The sequence below is a fragment of the Oncorhynchus clarkii genome, chromosome 33 (assembly GCF_045791955.1).
Source record: "Oncorhynchus clarkii lewisi isolate Uvic-CL-2024 chromosome 33, UVic_Ocla_1.0, whole genome shotgun sequence".
Classification (NCBI taxonomy): Eukaryota; Metazoa; Chordata; class Actinopteri; order Salmoniformes; family Salmonidae; genus Oncorhynchus; species Oncorhynchus clarkii.
Genome location: NC_092179.1, coordinates 38,521,627 through 38,540,673, shown reverse-complemented (window position 1 = coordinate 38,540,673; position 19,047 = coordinate 38,521,627). Strand labels below are relative to the sequence as shown.

Below are 19,047 nucleotides of genomic sequence, written 5' to 3'. Positions count from 1 at the left end.
TGGTTACTACAGTAGAGGTGGTTTCAGGTAGTGGTTACTACAGTAGAGGTGGTTTCAGGTAGTGGTTACTACAGTAGAGGTGGTTTCTGGTAGTGGTTACTACGGTAGAGGTGGTTTCAGGTAGTGGTTACTACGGCAGAGGTGGTTTCAGGTAGTGGTTACTACAGTAGAGGTGGTTTCAGGTAGTGGTTACTACAGTAGAGGTGGTTTCAGGTAGTGGTTACTACAGTAGAGGTGGTTTCAGGTAGTGGTTACTACAGTAGAGGTGGTTTCAGGTAGTAGTTACTACAGTAGAGGTGGTTTCATGTAGTGGTTACTATGGTAGAGGTGGTTACTACGGTAGAGGTGGTTTCAGGTAGTGGTTACTACAGTAGAGGTGGTTACTACAGTAGAGGTGGTTTCAGGTAGTGGTTACTACAGTAGAGGTGGTTTCAGGTAGTGGTTACTACAGTAGAGGTGGTTTCAGGTAGTGGTTACTACAGTAGAGGTGGTTACTACAGTAGAGGTGGTTTCAGGTAGTGGTTACTACAGTAGAGGTGGTTTCAGGTAGTGGTTACTACGGTAGAGGTGGTTTCAGGTAGTGGTTACTACAGTAGAGGTGGTTTCAGGTAGTGGTTACTACAGTAGAGGTGGTTTCAGGTAGTGGTTACTACAGTAGAGGTGGTTTCAGGTAGTGGTTACTACAGTAGAGGTGGTTTCAGGTAGTGGTTACTATGGTAGAGGTGGTTTCAGGTAGTGGTTACTACAGTAGAGGTGGTTTCAGGTAGTGGTTACTACGGTAGAGGTGGTTTCAGGTAGTGGTTACTACAGTAGAGGTGGTTTCAGGTAGTGGTTACTACAGTAGAGGTGGTTTCAGGTAGTGGTTACTACGGTAGAGGTGGTTTCAGGTAGTGGTTACTACAGTAGAGGTGGTTTCAGGTAGTGGTTACTACAGTAGAGGTGGTTTCAGGTAGTGGTTACTATAGTAGAGGTGGTTTCAGGTAGTGGTTACTACAGTAGAGGTGGTTTCAGGTAGTGGTTACTACAGTAGAGGTGGTTTCAGGTAGTGGTTACTACAGTAGAGGTGGTTACTACAGTAGAGGTGGTTACTACGGTAGAGGTGGTTTCAGGTAGTGGTTACTATGGTAGAGGTGGTTACTACGGTAGAGGTGGTTTCAGGTAGTGGTTACTACAGTAGAGGTGGTTTCAGGTAGTGGTTACTACAGTAGAGGTGGTTTCAGGTAGTGGTTACTACAGTAGAGGTGGTTTCTGGTAGTGGTTACTACAGTAGAGGTGGTTTCAGGTAGTGGTTACTACAGTAGAGGTGGTTTCAGGTAGTGGTTACTACAGTAGAGGTGGTTTCAGGTAGTGGTTACTACGGTAGAGGTGGTTACTACAGTAGAGCTGGTTTCAGGTAGTGGTTACTACAGTAGAGGTGGTTTCAGGTAGTGGTTACTACAGTAGAGGTGGTTTCAGGTAGTGGTTACTACGGTAGAGGTGGTTACTACAGTAGAGGTGGTTTCTGGTAGTGGTTACTACAGTAGAGGTGGTTACTACGGTAGAGGTGGTTTCAGGTAGTGGTTACTATGGTAGAGGTGGTTACTACAGTAGAGGTGGTTTCAGGTAGTGGTTACTACGGTAGAGGTGGTTACTACGGTAGAGGTGGTTTCAGGTAGTGGTTACTACAGTAGAGGTGGTTTCAGGTAGTGGTTACTATGGTAGAGGTGGTTACTACGGTAGAGGTGGTTTCAGGTAGTGGTTACTACAGTAGAGGTGGTTTCAGGTAGTGGTTACTACAGTAGAGGTGGTTTCAGGTAGTGGTTACTACAGTAGAGGTGGTTTCTGGTAGTGGTTACTATGGTAGAGGTGGTTACTACGGTAGAGGTGGTTTCAGGTAGTGGTTACTACAGTAGAGGTGGTTTCAGGTAGTGGTTACTACAGTAGAGGTGGTTTCAGGTAGTGGTTACTACAGTAGAGGTGGTTTCTGGTAGTGGTTACTACAGTAGAGGTGGTTTCAGGTAGTGGTTACTACGGTAGAGGTGGTTACTACAGTAGAGGTGGTTTCAGGTAGTGGTTACTACGGTAGAGGTGGTTACTACAGTAGAGGTGGTTTCAGGTAGTGGTTACTACAGTAGAGGTGGTTTCAGGTAGTGGTTACTACGGTAGAGGTGGTTACTACAGTAGAGGTGGTTTCAGGTAGTGGTTACTACGGTAGAGGTGGTTACTACGGTAGAGGTGGTTTCAGGTAGTGGTTACTATGGTAGAGGTGGTTACTACGGTAGAGGTGGTTTCAGGTAGTTGTTACTACAGTAGAGGTGGTTTCAGGTAGTGGTTACTACAGTAGAGGTGGTTTCAGGTAGTGGTTACTACAGTAGAGGTGGTTTCTGGTAGTGGTTACTACAGTAGAGGTGGTTTCAGGTAGTGGTTACTACAGTAGAGGTGGTTTCAGGTAGTGGTTACTACAGTAGAGGTGGTTTCAGGTAGTGGTTACTACGGTAGAGGTGGTTACTACAGTAGAGGTGGTTTCAGGTAGTGGTTACTACGGTAGAGGTGGTTACTACAGTAGAGGTGGTTTCAGGTAGTGGTTACTACAGTAGAGGTGGTTTCAGGTAGTGGTTACTACGGTAGAGGTGGTTACTACAGTAGAGGTGGTTTCTGGTAGTGGTTACTACAGTAGAGGTGGTTACTACGGTAGAGGTGGTTTCAGGTAGTGGTTACTACAGTAGAGGTGGTTACTACGGTAGAGGTGGTTTCAGGTAGTGGTTACTACAGTAGAGGTGGTTACTACAGTAGAGGTGGTTTCAGGTAGTGGTTACTATGGTAGAGGTGGTTACTACAGTAGAGGTGGTTTCAGGTAGTGGTTACTACGGTAGAGGTGGTTACTACGGTAGAGGTGGTTTCAGGTAGTGGTTACTACAGTAGAGGTGGTTTCAGGTAGTGGTTTCTACAGTAGAGGTGGTTTCAGGTAATGGTTACTATGGTAGAGGTGGTTACTACGGCAGAGGTGGTTTCAGGTAGTGGTTACTACAGTAGAGGTGGTTTCAGGTAGTGGTTACTACAGTAGAGGTGGTTTCAGGTAGTGGTTACTACAGTAGAGGTGGTTTCAGGTAGTGGTTACTACAGTAGAGGTGGTTACTACGGTAGAGGTGGTTTCAGGTAGTGGTTACTACAGTAGAGTTGGTTTCAGGTAGTGGTTACTACAGTAGAGGTGGTTTCTGGTAGTGGTTACTACAGTAGAGGTGGTTACTACAGTAGAGGTGGTTTCAGGTAGTGGTTACTACAGTAGAGGTGGTTTCTGGTAGTGGTTACTACAGTAGAGGTGGTTTCAGGTAGTGGTTACTACAGTAGAGGTGGTTTCAGGTAGTGGTTACTACAGTAGAGGTGGTTACTACAGTAGAGGTGGTTTCAGGTAGTGGTTACTATGGTAGAGGTGGTTTCAGGTAGTGGTTACTACAGTAGAGGTGGTTTCTGGTAGTGGTTACTATGGTAGAGGTGGTTTCAGGTAGTGGTTACTACAGTAGAGGTGGTTTCAGGTAGTGGTTACTATGGTAGAGGTGGTTTCAGGTAGTGGTTACTACAGTAGAGGTGGTTACTACAGTAGAGGTGGTTACTACAGTAGAGGTGGTTACTACAGTAGAGGTGGTTTCAGGTAGTGGTTACTACAGTAGAGGTGGTTTCTGGTAGTGGTTACTATGGTTGAGGTGGTTTCTGGTAGTGGTTACTATGGTAGAGGTGGTTTCAGGTAGTGGTTACTACAGTAGAGGTGGTTACTACAGTAGAGGTGGTTACTATGGTAGAGGTGGTTTCAGGTAGTGGTTACTACAGTAGAGGTGGTTTCAGGTAGTGGTTACTACAGTAGAGGTGGTTACTACAGTAGAGGTGGTTTCAGGTAGTGGTTACTACGGTAGAGGTGGTTACTACAGTAGAGGTGGTTTCAGGTAGTGGTTACTACAGTAGAGGTGGTTTCAGGTAGTGGTTACTACGGTAGAGGTGGTTACTACAGTAGAGGTGGTTTCAGGTAGTGGTTACTACGGTAGAGGTGGTTACTACAGTAGAGGTGGTTTCAGGTAGTGGTTACTACAGTAGAGGTGGTTTCAGGTAGTGGTTACTACGGTAGAGGTGGTTACTACGGTAGAGGTGGTTACTACAGTAGAGGTGGTTTCTGGTAGTGGTTACTACAGTAGAGGTGGTTACTACGGTAGAGGTGGTTTCAGGTAGTGGTTACTACAGTAGAGGTGGTTACTACGGTAGAGGTGGTTTCAGGTAGTGGTTACTACAGTAGAGGTGGTTACTACAGTAGAGGTGGTTTCAGGTAGTGGTTACTATGGTAGAGGTGGTTACTACAGTAGAGGTGGTTTCAGGTAGTGGTTACTACGGTAGAGGTGGTTACTACAGTAGAGGTGGTTTCAGGTAGTGGTTACTACAGTAGAGGTGGTTTCAGGTAGTGGTTACTACGGTAGAGGTGGTTACTACAGTAGAGGTGGTTTCAGGTAGTGGTTACTACGGTAGAGGTGGTTACTACAGTAGAGGTGGTTTCAGGTAGTGGTTACTACAGTAGAGGTGGTTTCAGGTAGTGGTTACTACGGTAGAGGTGGTTACTACGGTAGAGGTGGTTACTACAGTAGAGGTGGTTTCTGGTAGTGGTTACTACAGTAGAGGTGGTTACTACGGTAGAGGTGGTTTCAGGTAGTGGTTACTACAGTAGAGGTGGTTACTACGGTAGATGTGGTTTCAGGTAGTGGTTACTACAGTAGAGGTGGTTACTACAGTAGAGGTGGTTTCAGGTAGTGGTTACTATGGTAGAGGTGGTTACTACAGTAGAGGTGGTTTCAGGTAGTAGTTACTACGGTAGAGGTGGTTACTACGGCAGAGGTGGTTTCAGGTAGTGGTTACTACAGTAGAGGTGGTTTCAGGTAGTGGTTACTACGGTAGAGGTGGTTACTACAGTAGAGGTGGTTCCTGGTAGTGGTTACTACAGTAGAGGTGGTTACTACGGTAGAGGTGGTTTCAGGTAGTGGTTACTACAGTAGAGGTGGTTACTACGGTAGAGGTGGTTTCAGGTAGTGGTTACTACAGTAGAGGTGGTTACTACAGTAGAGGTGGTTTCAGTTAGTGGTTACTATGGTAGAGGTGGTTACTACAGTAGAGGTGGTTTCAGGTAGTGGTTACTACGGTAGAGGTGGTTACTACGGTAGAGGTGGTTTCAGGTAGTGGTTACTACAGTAGAGGTGGTTTCAGTTAGTGGTTTCTACAGTAGAGGTGGTTTCAGGTAGTGGTTACTACAGTAGAGGTGGTTTCAGGTAGTGGTTACTACAGTAGAGGTGGTTACTACGGCAGAGGTGGTTTCAGGTAGTGGTTACTACAGTAGAGGTGGTTTCAGGTAGTGGTTACTACAGTAGAGGTGGTTTCTGGTAGTTACTACAGTAGAGGTGGTTACTACAGTAGAGGTGGTTTCAGGTAGTGGTTACTACAGTAGAGGTGGTTTCTGGTAGTGGTTACTACAGTAGAGGTGGTTTCAGGTAGTGGTTACTACAGTAGAGGTGGTTTCAGGTAGTGGTTACTATAGTAGAGGTGGTTTCAGGTAGTGGTTACTACAGTAGAGGTGGTTACTACAGTAGAGGTGGTTTCAGGTAGTGGTTACTATGGTAGAGGTGGTTTCAGGTAGTGGTTACTACAGTAGAGGTGGTTTCTGGTAGTGGTTACTATGGTAGAGGTGGTTTCAGGTAGTGGTTACTACAGTAGAGGTGGTTTCAGGTAGTGGTTACTATGGTAGAGGTGGTTTCAGGTAGTGGTTACTACAGTATAGGTGGTTTCTGGTAGTGGTTACTATGGTAGAGGTGGTTACTACAGTAGAGGTGGTTTATGGTAGTGGTTACTATGGTAGAGGTGGTTTCAGGTAGTGGTTACTACAGTAGAGGTGGTTACTACAGTAGAGGTGGTTACTACAGTAGAGGTGGTTACTACAGTAGAGGTGGTTTCTGGTAGTGGTTACTACAGTAGAGGTGGTTACTACAGTAGAGGTGGTTTCAGGTAGTGGTTACTACAGTAGAGGTGGTTTCTGGTAGTGGTTACTATGGTAGAGGTGGTTTCTGGTAGTGGTTACTATGGTAGAGGTGGTTTCAGGTAGTGGTTACTACAGTAGAGGTGGTTACTACAGTAGAGGTGGTTACTATGGTAGAGGTGGTTTCAGGTAGTGGTTACTACAGTAGAGGTGGTTTCAGGTAGTGGTTACTACAGTAGAGGTGGTTACTACAGTAGAGGTGGTTTCAGGTAGTGGTTACTACGGTAGAGGTGGTTACTACAGTAGAGGTGGTTTCAGGTAGTGGTTACTACAGTAGAGGTGGTTTCAGGTAGTGGTTACTACGGTAGAGGTGGTTACTACAGTAGAGGTGGTTTCAGGTAGTGGTTACTACGGTAGAGGTGGTTACTACAGTAGAGGTGGTTTCAGGTAGTGGTTACTACAGTAGAGGTGGTTTCAGGTAGTGGTTACTACGGTAGAGGTGGTTACTACAGTAGAGGTGGTTTCTGGTAGTGGTTACTACAGTAGAGGTGGTTACTACGGTAGAGGTGGTTTCAGGTAGTGGTTACTACAGTAGAGGTGGTTACTACGGTAGAGGTGGTTTCAGGTAGTGGTTACTACAGTAGAGGTGGTTACTACAGTAGAGGTGGTTTCAGGTAGTGGTTACTATGGTAGAGGTGGTTACTACAGTAGAGGTGGTTTCAGGTAGTGGTTACTACGGTAGAGGTGGTTACTACGGTAGAGGTGGTTTCAGGTAGTGGTTACTACAGTAGAGGTGGTTACTACGGCAGAGGTGGTTTCAGGTAGTGGTTACTACAGTAGAGGTGGTTTCAGGTAGTGGTTACTACAGTAGAGGTGGTTTCAGGTAGTGGTTACTACAGTAGAGGTGGTTTCAGGTAGTGGTTACTATGGTAGAGGTGGTTTCAGGTAGTGGTTACTACAGTAGAGGTGGTTTCTGGTAGTGGTTACTATGGTAGAGGTGGTTTCAGGTAGTGGTTACTACAGTAGAGGTGGTTTCAGGTAGTGGTTACTATGGTAGAGGTGGTTTCAGGTAGTGGTTACTACAGTAGAGGTGGTTTCTGGTAGTGGTTACTATGGTAGAGGTGGTTACTACAGTAGAGGTGGTTTCTGGTAGTGGTTACTATGGTAGAGGTGGTTTCAGGTAGTGGTTACTACAGTAGAGGTGGTTACTACAGTAGAGGTGTTTACTACAGTAGAGGTGGTTACTACAGTAGAGGTGGTTTCTGGTAGTGGTTACTACAGTAGAGGTGGTTACTACAGTAGAGGTGGTTTCAGGTAGTGGTTACTACAGTAGAGGTGGTTTCTGGTAGTGGTTACTACAGTAGAGGTGGTTACTACGGTAGATGTGGTTTCAGGTAGTGGTTACTACAGTAGAGGTGGTTACTACAGTAGAGGTGGTTTCAGGTAGTGGTTACTATGGTAGAGGTGGTTACTACAGTAGAGGTGGTTTCAGGTAGTAGTTACTACGGTAGAGGTGGTTACTACGGCAGAGGTGGTTTCAGGTAGTGGTTACTACAGTAGAGGTGGTTTCAGGTAGTGGTTACTACGGTAGAGGTGGTTACTACAGTAGAGGTGGTTCCTGGTAGTGGTTACTACAGTAGAGGTGGTTACTACGGTAGAGGTGGTTTCAGGTAGTGGTTACTACAGTAGAGGTGGTTACTACAGTAGAGGTGGTTTCAGTTAGTGGTTACTATGGTAGAGGTGGTTACTACAGTAGAGGTGGTTTCAGGTAGTGGTTACTACGGTAGAGGTGGTTACTACGGTAGAGGTGGTTTCAGGTAGTGGTTACTACAGTAGAGGTGGTTTCAGTTAGTGGTTTCTACAGTAGAGGTGGTTTCAGGTAGTGGTTACTACAGTAGAGGTGGTTTCAGGTAGTGGTTACTACAGTAGAGGTGGTTACTACGGCAGAGGTGGTTTCAGGTAGTGGTTACTACAGTAGAGGTGGTTTCAGGTAGTGGTTACTACAGTAGAGGTGGTTTCTGGTAGTTACTACAGTAGAGGTGGTTACTACAGTAGAGGTGGTTTCAGGTAGTGGTTACTACAGTAGAGGTGGTTTCTGGTAGTGGTTACTACAGTAGAGGTGGTTTCAGGTAGTGGTTACTACAGTAGAGGTGGTTTCAGGTAGTGGTTACTATAGTAGAGGTGGTTTCAGGTAGTGGTTACTACAGTAGAGGTGGTTACTACAGTAGAGGTGGTTTCAGGTAGTGGTTACTATGGTAGAGGTGGTTTCAGGTAGTGGTTACTACAGTAGAGGTGGTTTCTGGTAGTGGTTACTATGGTAGAGGTGGTTTCAGGTAGTGGTTACTACAGTAGAGGTGGTTTCAGGTAGTGGTTACTATGGTAGAGGTGGTTTCAGGTAGTGGTTACTACAGTAGAGGTGGTTTCTGGTAGTGGTTACTATGGTAGAGGTGGTTACTACAGTAGAGGTGGTTTATGGTAGTGGTTACTATGGTAGAGGTGGTTTCAGGTAGTGGTTACTACAGTAGAGGTGGTTACTACAGTAGAGGTGGTTACTACAGTAGAGGTGGTTACTACAGTAGAGGTGGTTTCTGGTAGTGGTTACTACAGTAGAGGTGGTTACTACAGTAGAGGTGGTTTCAGGTAGTGGTTACTACAGTAGAGGTGGTTTCTGGTAGTGGTTACTATGGTAGAGGTGGTTTCTGGTAGTGGTTACTATGGTAGAGGTGGTTTCAGGTAGTGGTTACTACAGTAGAGGTGGTTACTACAGTAGAGGTGGTTACTATGGTAGAGGTGGTTTCAGGTAGTGGTTACTACAGTAGAGGTGGTTTCAGGTAGTGGTTACTACAGTAGAGGTGGTTACTACAGTAGAGGTGGTTTCAGGTAGTGGTTACTACGGTAGAGGTGGTTACTACAGTAGAGGTGGTTTCAGGTAGTGGTTACTACAGTAGAGGTGGTTTCAGGTAGTGGTTACTACGGTAGAGGTGGTTACTACAGTAGAGGTGGTTTCAGGTAGTGGTTACTACGGTAGAGGTGGTTACTACAGTAGAGGTGGTTTCAGGTAGTGGTTACTACAGTAGAGGTGGTTTCAGGTAGTGGTTACTACGGTAGAGGTGGTTACTACAGTAGAGGTGGTTTCTGGTAGTGGTTACTACAGTAGAGGTGGTTACTACGGTAGAGGTGGTTTCAGGTAGTGGTTACTACAGTAGAGGTGGTTACTACGGTAGAGGTGGTTTCAGGTAGTGGTTACTACAGTAGAGGTGGTTACTACAGTAGAGGTGGTTTCAGGTAGTGGTTACTATGGTAGAGGTGGTTACTACAGTAGAGGTGGTTTCAGGTAGTGGTTACTACGGTAGAGGTGGTTACTACGGTAGAGGTGGTTTCAGGTAGTGGTTACTACAGTAGAGGTGGTTACTACGGCAGAGGTGGTTTCAGGTAGTGGTTACTACAGTAGAGGTGGTTTCAGGTAGTGGTTACTACAGTAGAGGTGGTTTCAGGTAGTGGTTACTACAGTAGAGGTGGTTTCAGGTAGTGGTTACTATGGTAGAGGTGGTTTCAGGTAGTGGTTACTACAGTAGAGGTGGTTTCTGGTAGTGGTTACTATGGTAGAGGTGGTTTCAGGTAGTGGTTACTACAGTAGAGGTGGTTTCAGGTAGTGGTTACTATGGTAGAGGTGGTTTCAGGTAGTGGTTACTACAGTAGAGGTGGTTTCTGGTAGTGGTTACTATGGTAGAGGTGGTTACTACAGTAGAGGTGGTTTCTGGTAGTGGTTACTATGGTAGAGGTGGTTTCAGGTAGTGGTTACTACAGTAGAGGTGGTTACTACAGTAGAGGTGTTTACTACAGTAGAGGTGGTTACTACAGTAGAGGTGGTTTCTGGTAGTGGTTACTACAGTAGAGGTGGTTACTACAGTAGAGGTGGTTTCAGGTAGTGGTTACTACAGTAGAGGTGGTTTCTGGTAGTGGTTACTATGGTAGAGGTGGTTTCTGGTAGTGGTTACTATGGTAGAGGTGGTTTCTGGTAGTGGTTACTATGGTAGAGGTGGTTTCAGGTAGTGGTTACTACAGTAGAGGTGGTTACTACAGTAGAGGTGGTTACTATGGTAGAGGTGGTTTCAGGTAGTGGTTACTACAGTAGAGGTGGTTTCAGGTAGTGGTTACTACAGTAGAGGTGGTTACTACAGTAGAGGTGGTTTCAGGTAGTGGTTACTACGGTAGAGGTGGTTACTACAGTAGAGGTGGTTTCAGGTAGTGGTTACTACAGTAGAGGTGGTTTCAGGTAGTGGTTACTACGGTAGAGGTGGTTACTACAGTAGAGGTGGTTTCAGGTAGTGGTTACTACGGTAGAGGTGGTTACTACAGTAGAGGTGGTTTCAGGTAGTGGTTACTACAGTAGAGGTGGTTTCAGGTAGTGGTTACTACGGTAGAGGTGGTTACTACAGTAGAGGTGGTTTCTGGTAGTGGTTACTACAGTAGAGGTGGTTACTACGGTAGAGGTGGTTTCAGGTAGTGGTTACTACAGTAGAGGTGGTTACTACGGTAGAGGTGGTTTCAGGTAGTGGTTACTACAGTAGAGGTGGTTACTACAGTAGAGGTGGTTTCAGGTAGTGGTTACTATGGTAGAGGTGGTTACTACAGTAGAGGTGGTTTCAGGTAGTGGTTACTACGGTAGAGGTGGTTACTACGGTAGAGGTGGTTTCAGGTAGTGGTTACTACAGTAGAGGTGGTTTCAGGTAGTGGTTTCTACAGTAGAGGTGGTTTCAGGTAGTGGTTACTACAGTAGAGATGGTTTCAGGTAGTGGTTACTACAGTAGAGGTGGTTTAAGGTAGTGGTTACTACAGTAGAGGTGGTTTCAGGTAGTGGTTACTACAGTAGAGGTGGTTTCAGGTAGTGGTTACTACAGTAGAGGTGGTTTCAGGTAGTGGTTACTACAGTAGAGGTGGTTTCAGGTAGTGGTTACTACAGTAGAGGTGGTTTCAGGTCGTGGTTACTACAGTAGAGGTGGTTACTACGGTAGAGGTGGTTTCAGGTAGTGGTTACTACAGTAGAGGTGGTTTCAGGTAGTGGTTACTACAGTAGAGGTGGTTTCAGGTAGTGGTTACTACAGTAGAGGTGGTTTCTGGTAGTGGTTACTACAGTAGAGGTGGTTACTACAGTAGAGGTGGTTTCAGGTAGTGGTTACTACAGTAGAGGTGGTTTCTGGTAGTGGTTACTACAGTAGAGGTGGTTTCTGGTAGTGGTTACTATGGTAGAGGTGGTTTCTGGTAGTGGTTACTATGGTAGAGGTGGTTTCAGGTAGTGGTTACTACAGTAGAGGTGGTTACTACAGTAGAGGTGGTTACTATGGTAGAGGTGGTTTCAGGTAGTGGTTACTACAGTAGAGGTGGTTTCAGGTAGTGGTTACTACAGTAGAGGTGGTTACTACAGTAGAGGTGGTTTCAGGTAGTGGTTACTACGGTAGAGGTGGTTACTACAGTAGAGGTGGTTTCAGGTAGTGGATACTACAGTAGAGGTGGTTTCAGGTAGTGGTTACTACGGTAGAGGTGGTTACTACAGTAGAGGTGGTTTCAGGTAGTGGTTACTACAGTAGAGGTGGTTTCAGGTAGTGGTTACTACGGTAGAGGTGGTTACTACAGTAGAGGTGGTTTCTGGTAGTGGTTACTACAGTAGAGGTGGTTACTACGGTAGAGGTGGTTTCAGGTAGTGGTTACTACAGTAGAGGTGGTTACTACGGTAGAGGTGGTTTCAGGTAGTGGTTACTACAGTAGAGGTGGTTTCAGGTAGTGGTTACTACGGCAGAGGTGGTTTCAGGTAGTGGTTACTACAGTAGAGGTGGTTTCAGGTAGTGGTTACTACAGTAGAGGTGGTTTCAGGTAGTGGTTACTACAGTAGAGGTGGTTTCAGGTAGTGGTTACTACAGTAGAGGTGGTTTCAGGTAGTGGTTACTACGGTAGAGGTGGTTACTACAGTAGAGGTGGTTTCAGGTAGTGGTTACTACGGTAGAGGTGGTTACTACAGTAGAGGTGGTTTCAGGTAGTGGTTACTACAGTAGAGGTGGTTTCAGGTAGTGGTTACTACGGTAGAGGTGGTTACTACAGTAGAGGTGGTTTCTGGTAGTGGTTACTACAGTAGAGGTGGTTACTACGGTAGAGGTGGTTTCAGGTAGTGGTTACTACAGTAGAGGTGGTTACTACGGTAGAGGTGGTTTCAGGTAGTGGTTACTACAGTAGAGGTGGTTACTACAGTAGAGGTGGTTTCAGGTAGTGGTTACTATGGTAGAGGTGGTTACTACAGTAGAGGTGGTTTCAGGTAGTGGTTACTACGGTAGAGGTGGTTACTACGGTAGAGGTGGTTTCAGGTAGTGGTTACTACAGTAGAGGTGGTTTCAGGTAGTGGTTTCTACAGTAGAGGTGGTTTCAGGTAGTGGTTACTACAGTAGAGATGGTTTCAGGTAGTGGTTACTACAGTAGAGGTGGTTTAAGGTAGTGGTTACTACAGTAGAGGTGGTTTCAGGTAGTGGTTACTACAGTAGAGGTGGTTTCAGGTAGTGGTTACTACAGTAGAGGTGGTTTCAGGTAGTGGTTACTACAGTAGAGGTGGTTTCAGGTAGTGGTTACTACAGTAGAGGTGGTTTCAGGTAGTGGTTACTACAGTAGAGGTGGTTACTACGGTAGAGGTGGTTTCAGGTAGTGGTTACTACAGTAGAGGTGGTTTCAGGTAGTGGTTACTACAGTAGAGGTGGTTTCAGGTAGTGGTTACTACAGTAGAGGTGGTTTCTGGTAGTGGTTACTACAGTAGAGGTGGTTACTACAGTAGAGGTGGTTTCAGGTAGTGGTTACTACAGTAGAGGTGGTTTCTGGTAGTGGTTACTACAGTAGAGGTGGTTTCTGGTAGTGGTTACTATGGTAGAGGTGGTTTCTGGTAGTGGTTACTATGGTAGAGGTGGTTTCAGGTAGTGGTTACTACAGTAGAGGTGGTTACTACAGTAGAGGTGGTTACTATGGTAGAGGTGGTTTCAGGTAGTGGTTACTACAGTAGAGGTGGTTTCAGGTAGTGGTTACTACAGTAGAGGTGGTTACTACAGTAGAGGTGGTTTCAGGTAGTGGTTACTACGGTAGAGGTGGTTACTACAGTAGAGGTGGTTTCAGGTAGTGGATACTACAGTAGAGGTGGTTTCAGGTAGTGGTTACTACGGTAGAGGTGGTTACTACAGTAGAGGTGGTTTCAGGTAGTGGTTACTACAGTAGAGGTGGTTTCAGGTAGTGGTTACTACGGTAGAGGTGGTTACTACAGTAGAGGTGGTTTCTGGTAGTGGTTACTACAGTAGAGGTGGTTACTACGGTAGAGGTGGTTTCAGGTAGTGGTTACTACAGTAGAGGTGGTTACTACGGTAGAGGTGGTTTCAGGTAGTGGTTACTACAGTAGAGGTGGTTTCAGGTAGTGGTTACTACGGCAGAGGTGGTTTCAGGTAGTGGTTACTACAGTAGAGGTGGTTTCAGGTAGTGGTTACTACAGTAGAGGTGGTTTCAGGTAGTGGTTACTACAGTAGAGGTGGTTTCAGGTAGTGGTTACTACAGTAGAGGTGGTTTCAGGTAGTGGTTACTACAGTAGAGGTGGTTACTACGGTAGAGGTGGTTTCAGGTAGTGGTTACTACAGTAGAGGTGGTTTCAGGTAGTGGTTACTACAGTAGAGGTGGTTTCAGGTAGTGGTTACTACAGTAGAGGTGGTTTCAGGTAGTGGTTACTACAGTAGAGGTGGTTTCTGGTAGTGGTTACTACAGTAGAGGTGGTTTCAGGTAGTGGTTACTACAGTAGAGGTGGTTTCAGGTAGTGGTTACTACAGTAGAGGTGGTTTCAGGTAGTGGTTACTACAGTAGAGGTGGTTACTACAGTAGAGGTGGTTTAAGGTAGTGGTTACTATGGTAGAGGTGGTTTCAGGTAGTGGTTACTACAGTAGAGGTGGTTTCTGGTAGTGGTTACTATGGTAGAGGTGGTTTTAGGTAGTGGTTACTACAGTAGAGGTGGTTTCAGGTAGTGGTTACTATGGTAGAGGTGGTTTCAGGTAGTGGTTACTACAGTAGAGGTGGTTTCTGGTAGTGGTTACTATGGTAGAGGTGGTTACTACAGTAGAGGTGGTTTCTGGTAGTGGTTACTATGGTAGAGGTGGTTTCAGGTAGTGGTTACTACAGTAGAGGTGGTTACTACAGTAGAGGTGGTTACTACAGTAGAGGTGGTTACTACAGTAGAGGTGGTTTCTGGTAGTGGTTACTACAGTAGAGGTGGTTTCAGGTAGTGGTTACTACAGTAGAGGTGGTTTCTGGTAGTGGTTACTATGGTAGAGGTGGTTACTACAGTAGAGGTGGTTTCTGGTAGTGGTTACTATGGTAGAGGTGGTTTCAGGTAGTGGTTACTACAGTAGAGGTGGTTTCAGGTAGTGGTTACTACAGTAGAGGTGGTTTCTGGTAGTGGTTACTATGGTAGAGGTGGTTTCTGGTAGTGGTTACTATGGTAGAGGTGGTTTCAGGTAGTGGTTACTACAGTAGAGGTGGTTTCAGGTAGTGGTTACTATGGTAGAGGTGGTTTCAGGTAGTGGTTACTATGGTAGAGGTGGTTTCTGGTAGTGGTTACTACAGTAGAGGTGGTTTCAGGTAGTGGTTACTACAGTAGAGGTGGTTTCAGGTAGTGGTTACTACAGTAGAGGTGGTTTCAGGTAGTGGTTACTACAGTAGAGGTGGTTACTATGGTAGAGGTGGTTTCAGGTAGTGGTTACTACAGTAGAGGTGGTTTCAGGTAGTGGTTACTACAGTAGAGGTGGTTTCAGGTAGTGGTTACTACAGTAGAGGTGGTTTCAGGTAGTGGTTACTACAGTAGAGGTGGTTTCAGGTAGTGGTTACTACAGTAGAGGTGGTTACTACGGTAGAGGTGGTTTCAGGTAGTGGTTACTATGGTAGAGGTGGTTTCAGGTAGTGGTTACTACAGTAGAGGTGGTTTCAGGTAGTGGTTACTACAGTAGTGGTGGTTTCTGGTAGTGGTTACTATGGTAGAGGTGGTTTCAGGTAGTGGTTACTATGGTAGAGGTGGTTACTACAGTAGAGGTGGTTTCTGGTAGTGGTTACTACAGTAGAGGTGGTTTCTGGTAGTGGTTACTACAGTAGAGGTGGTTTCAGGTAGTGGTTTCTACAGTAGAGGTGGTTTCAGGTAGTGGTTACTACAGTAGAGGTGGTTTCAGGTAGTGGTTACTACAGTAGAGGTGGTTTCTGGTAGTGGTTACTATGGTAGAGGTGGTTACTACGGCAGAGGTGGTTTCTGGTAGTGGTTACTACAGTAGAGGTGGTTTCTGGTAGTGGTTACTATGGTAGAGGTGGTTTCAGGTAGTGGTTACTACAGTAGAGGTGGTTTCAGGTAGTGGTTACTATGGTAGAGGTGGTGTCAGGTACTGGTTACTATGGTAGAGGTGGTTTCAGGTAGTGGTTACTATGGTAGAGGTAGGTCATTACCATTCTTTTCAACATCCATTATCTCTTCATTTTCCATTATTTTTCTTCTATGTAGTCATTCCTCATTAACGCCTTGTCAGTCAGTCATCCATCTATCATCCGTCCATTCAGACATCCTTAATCTATCTGTCAGTCAGTCATCCATCTATCATCCGTCCATTCAGACATCCTTAATCTATCTGTCAGTCAGTCATCCATCTATCATCTGTCCATTCAGACATCCTTAATCTATCTGTCAGTCAGTCATCCATCTATCATCCGTCCATTCAGACATCCTTAATCTATCTATCAGTCAGTCATCCATCTATCATCCATCCATTCAGACATCCTTAATCTATCCAGTCAATCATCCATCTATCATCCGTCCATTCAGACATCCTTAATCCATCCAGTCAATCCATCTATCATCCATCCATTCAGACATCCTTAATCCATCCAGTCAATCCATCTATCATCCATCCATTCAGACATCCTTAATCTATCCATCAATCAGTCATCCATCTATCATCCGTCCATTCAGACATCCTTAATCTATCCGTCAATCAGTCATCCATCTATTATCCGTCCATTCAGACATCCTTAATCTATCCTTCAGTCAGTCATCCATCTATCATCCGTCCATTCAAACATCCTTAATCTATCCGTCAGTCAGTCATCCATCTATCATCCGTCCATTCAGACATCCTTAATCCATCCTTCAGTCAATCATCCATCTATCATCCGTCCATTCAGACATCCTTAATCCATCCGTCAGTCAATCCATCTATCATCCGTCCATTCAGACATCCTTAATCCATCCGTCAGTCAATCCATCTATCCACAGTTTAATCTGCGTCTCCTCTCCCCCCCCCCCCCCCCCATCTATCCACAGTTTAATCTGAGTCTCCTCTCCCTCCTCCTCCTCTTCTCCTCTCCCCCCCAGCTCTTCTTCCAGAACGACACAGTGGAGCTGTTGTTTGCTGGTGCGGGAGCTCTGTTGTTCTGTGGCTTCATCATCTACGACACCCACCTCCTGATGCACCAGCTGTCCCCTGAGGAGCACGTCCTGGCCTCCATTAACCTGTACCTGGACATCGTTAACCTCTTCCTGCACATCCTCCGCATGCTGGACTCCATGAAGAAAAACTGACCTTCTATTCCCTAATTTAGTACACTACACACTATTACCTAATTTAGTGCACTACGTTTTGACCAGGGCCCTGTATGAACGTAGTGCACCGTGAAGGGAATAGTGTGTGGTTTGGGACTCGGCCCGATTTAGGTGATCAGCTGCTTAGCTCACAGGGTGACTTGGGATCGATTCAGTTCTCAATTCAGTAACATTTTCTTGTAATTATTTATAAAATCCTCATAGAAAAGAAAATGGATATTTATCGATTCACCTCCATGAATTGAAAACTGATTTGCCCTCCATCTCTGATAGCCAACCCTGCTGTAGATCCTTCCAGTGATTGTAAAACATTAACCCACGCCGTCTAAGTTTAACCCCTGGAGATAATATTATATTATAACCTGTGCCATTTTGTTTTTTTAAAGCATTTTGGGACTGGCTGTGTTTTGGACTTAATGCTGTTTTTGTTCTCATACTGTTTATTATTCTGAATGTAAAACAAACACAAAAAAACATATTTAATTGTGTGTTGCTCGCTCAGTGAATGATTCCTTTCTGAATATTCAGGCGTACGGATTACGTAAGGTTGTGATGGTGTAAAAAAGCAGAACACATTTCTTAGGAAAGTACTTCGTTCTACTTTAGTTTTAACTTCCCATCCCCCTCGCTTGCTGGTATACTGAATAAACTGGCCATGATCATTGTAGAAAGACTTGAATAGTAGTCACAGTAAAGTTGTATAAAAATACACTATTCTCTACTATTGACTTCACCAGAGAAAAAGTATCACATAGCAACCTATTCCCTATATAGTGCACTACTTTTGACCAGGGTCTGCATCCCAAATGGGACCCTATTCCATATGTAGTGCACTACTTATGACCAGAGTCCACATCCCAAATGGGACCCTATTCCCTATATAGTGCACTACTTTTGACCAGGGCCCGCATCCCAAATGGGACCCTATTCCCTATATAGTGCACTACTTTTGACCAGGGTCCGCATCCCAAATGGGACCCTATTCCCTATATAGTGCACTACTTATGACCAGAGTCCACATCCCAAATGGGACCCTATTCCCTATATAGTGCACTACTTTTGACCAAAGCCCTATGGGTCATTTGATGACAGAGATTTGATATGCCAGCAAACAGAGGGATCCTCTGGGACCAGGAAACATGTTCAACCAGTTAGCTGGTGGGCAGAACCATGTACAGTAGAACACTACCACATCAGATGTCAGGAAAGGGAATCTGAAGAACACTACAGGTCTGAACACCAAGAGGTTTCCATTAGACATCATGTAAATACTAATGAAGAGATTTTACTAGGCTCTATATTCTGTTTCCTCAAGTCATTCATTTATTAACAAACCTGCAAGTTGCAATACAAATTGTCACGTGGAATGTAAAGTAGTTGCACATCTATTCGGTGAACTGTGAATCAACCGTCAATTGTATATGCTTTGATTTCTTGATTAAATTGTAAAGTGGAGTGTTTTAGATTTTCATGTAGGTACGTCTACTTCCTCTAACTCAGTAGAACCAGTTATACCATTAGACCAGGTGAACACTCACCTGTACAGAACCAGTTATACCACTAGACCAGGTGAACACTCACCTCTACAGAACCAGTTATACCACTAGACCAGGTGAACCCTCACCTGTACAGAACCAGTTATACCACTAGACCAGGTGAACACTCAACTGTATAGAACCAGTTATACCATTAGACCAGGTGAACACTCACCTGTATAGAACCAGTTATACCACTAGACCAGGTGAACACTCAACTGTATAGAACCAGTTATACCATTAGACCAGGTGAACACTCACCTGTATAGAACCAGTTATACCACTAGACCAGGTGAACACTCACCTGTATAGAACCAGTTATACCACTAGACCAGGTGAACACTCACCTGTACAGAACCAGTTATACCACTAGACCAGGTGAACACTCACCTCTACAGAACCAGTTATACCACTAGACCAGGTGAACCCTCACCTGTACAGAACCAGTTATACCACTAGACCAGGTGAACACTCAACTGTATAGAACCAGTTATACCATTAGACCAGGTGAACACTCACCTGTATAGAACCAGTTATACCACTAGACCAGGTGAACACTCACCTGTACAGAACCAGTTATACCACTAGACCAGGTGAACACTCACCTGTACAGAACCAGTTATACCACTAGACCAGGTGAACACTCACCTGTACAGAACCAGTTATACCACTAGACCAGGTGAACACTCAACTGTATAGAACCAGTTATAACATTAGACCAGGTGAACACTCACCTGTATAGAACCAGTTATACCACTAGACCAGGTGAACACTCACCTGTACAGAACCAGTTATACCACTAGACCAGGTGAACACTCACCTCTACTGAACCAGTTATACCACTAGACCAGGTGAACACTCACCTGTACAGAACCAGTTATACCACT

General features: G+C 45.0%; 2 protein-coding genes across 2 annotated transcripts in view; one reads left to right on the top strand and one right to left on the bottom strand.

Annotated features, from left to right (window-relative positions):
• The window catches only part of LOC139392864 (protein lifeguard 4-like), a 34,548-nt gene extending 17,028 nt beyond the window's left edge, over positions 1-17,520 (top strand). The window contains exon 8 of the mRNA XM_071141178.1: positions 16,398-17,520. Within this exon, the coding sequence (XP_070997279.1) occupies positions 16,398-16,604 (207 nt within the window). The 3' untranslated portion in view covers positions 16,605-17,520. The remainder of the gene's footprint in view (positions 1-16,397) is intronic.
• LOC139392874 (beta-2-microglobulin-like) overlaps positions 1-19,047 on the bottom strand; it is a 613,933-nt gene that overhangs the window by 56,784 nt on the left and 538,102 nt on the right. The window lies entirely within an intron of this gene.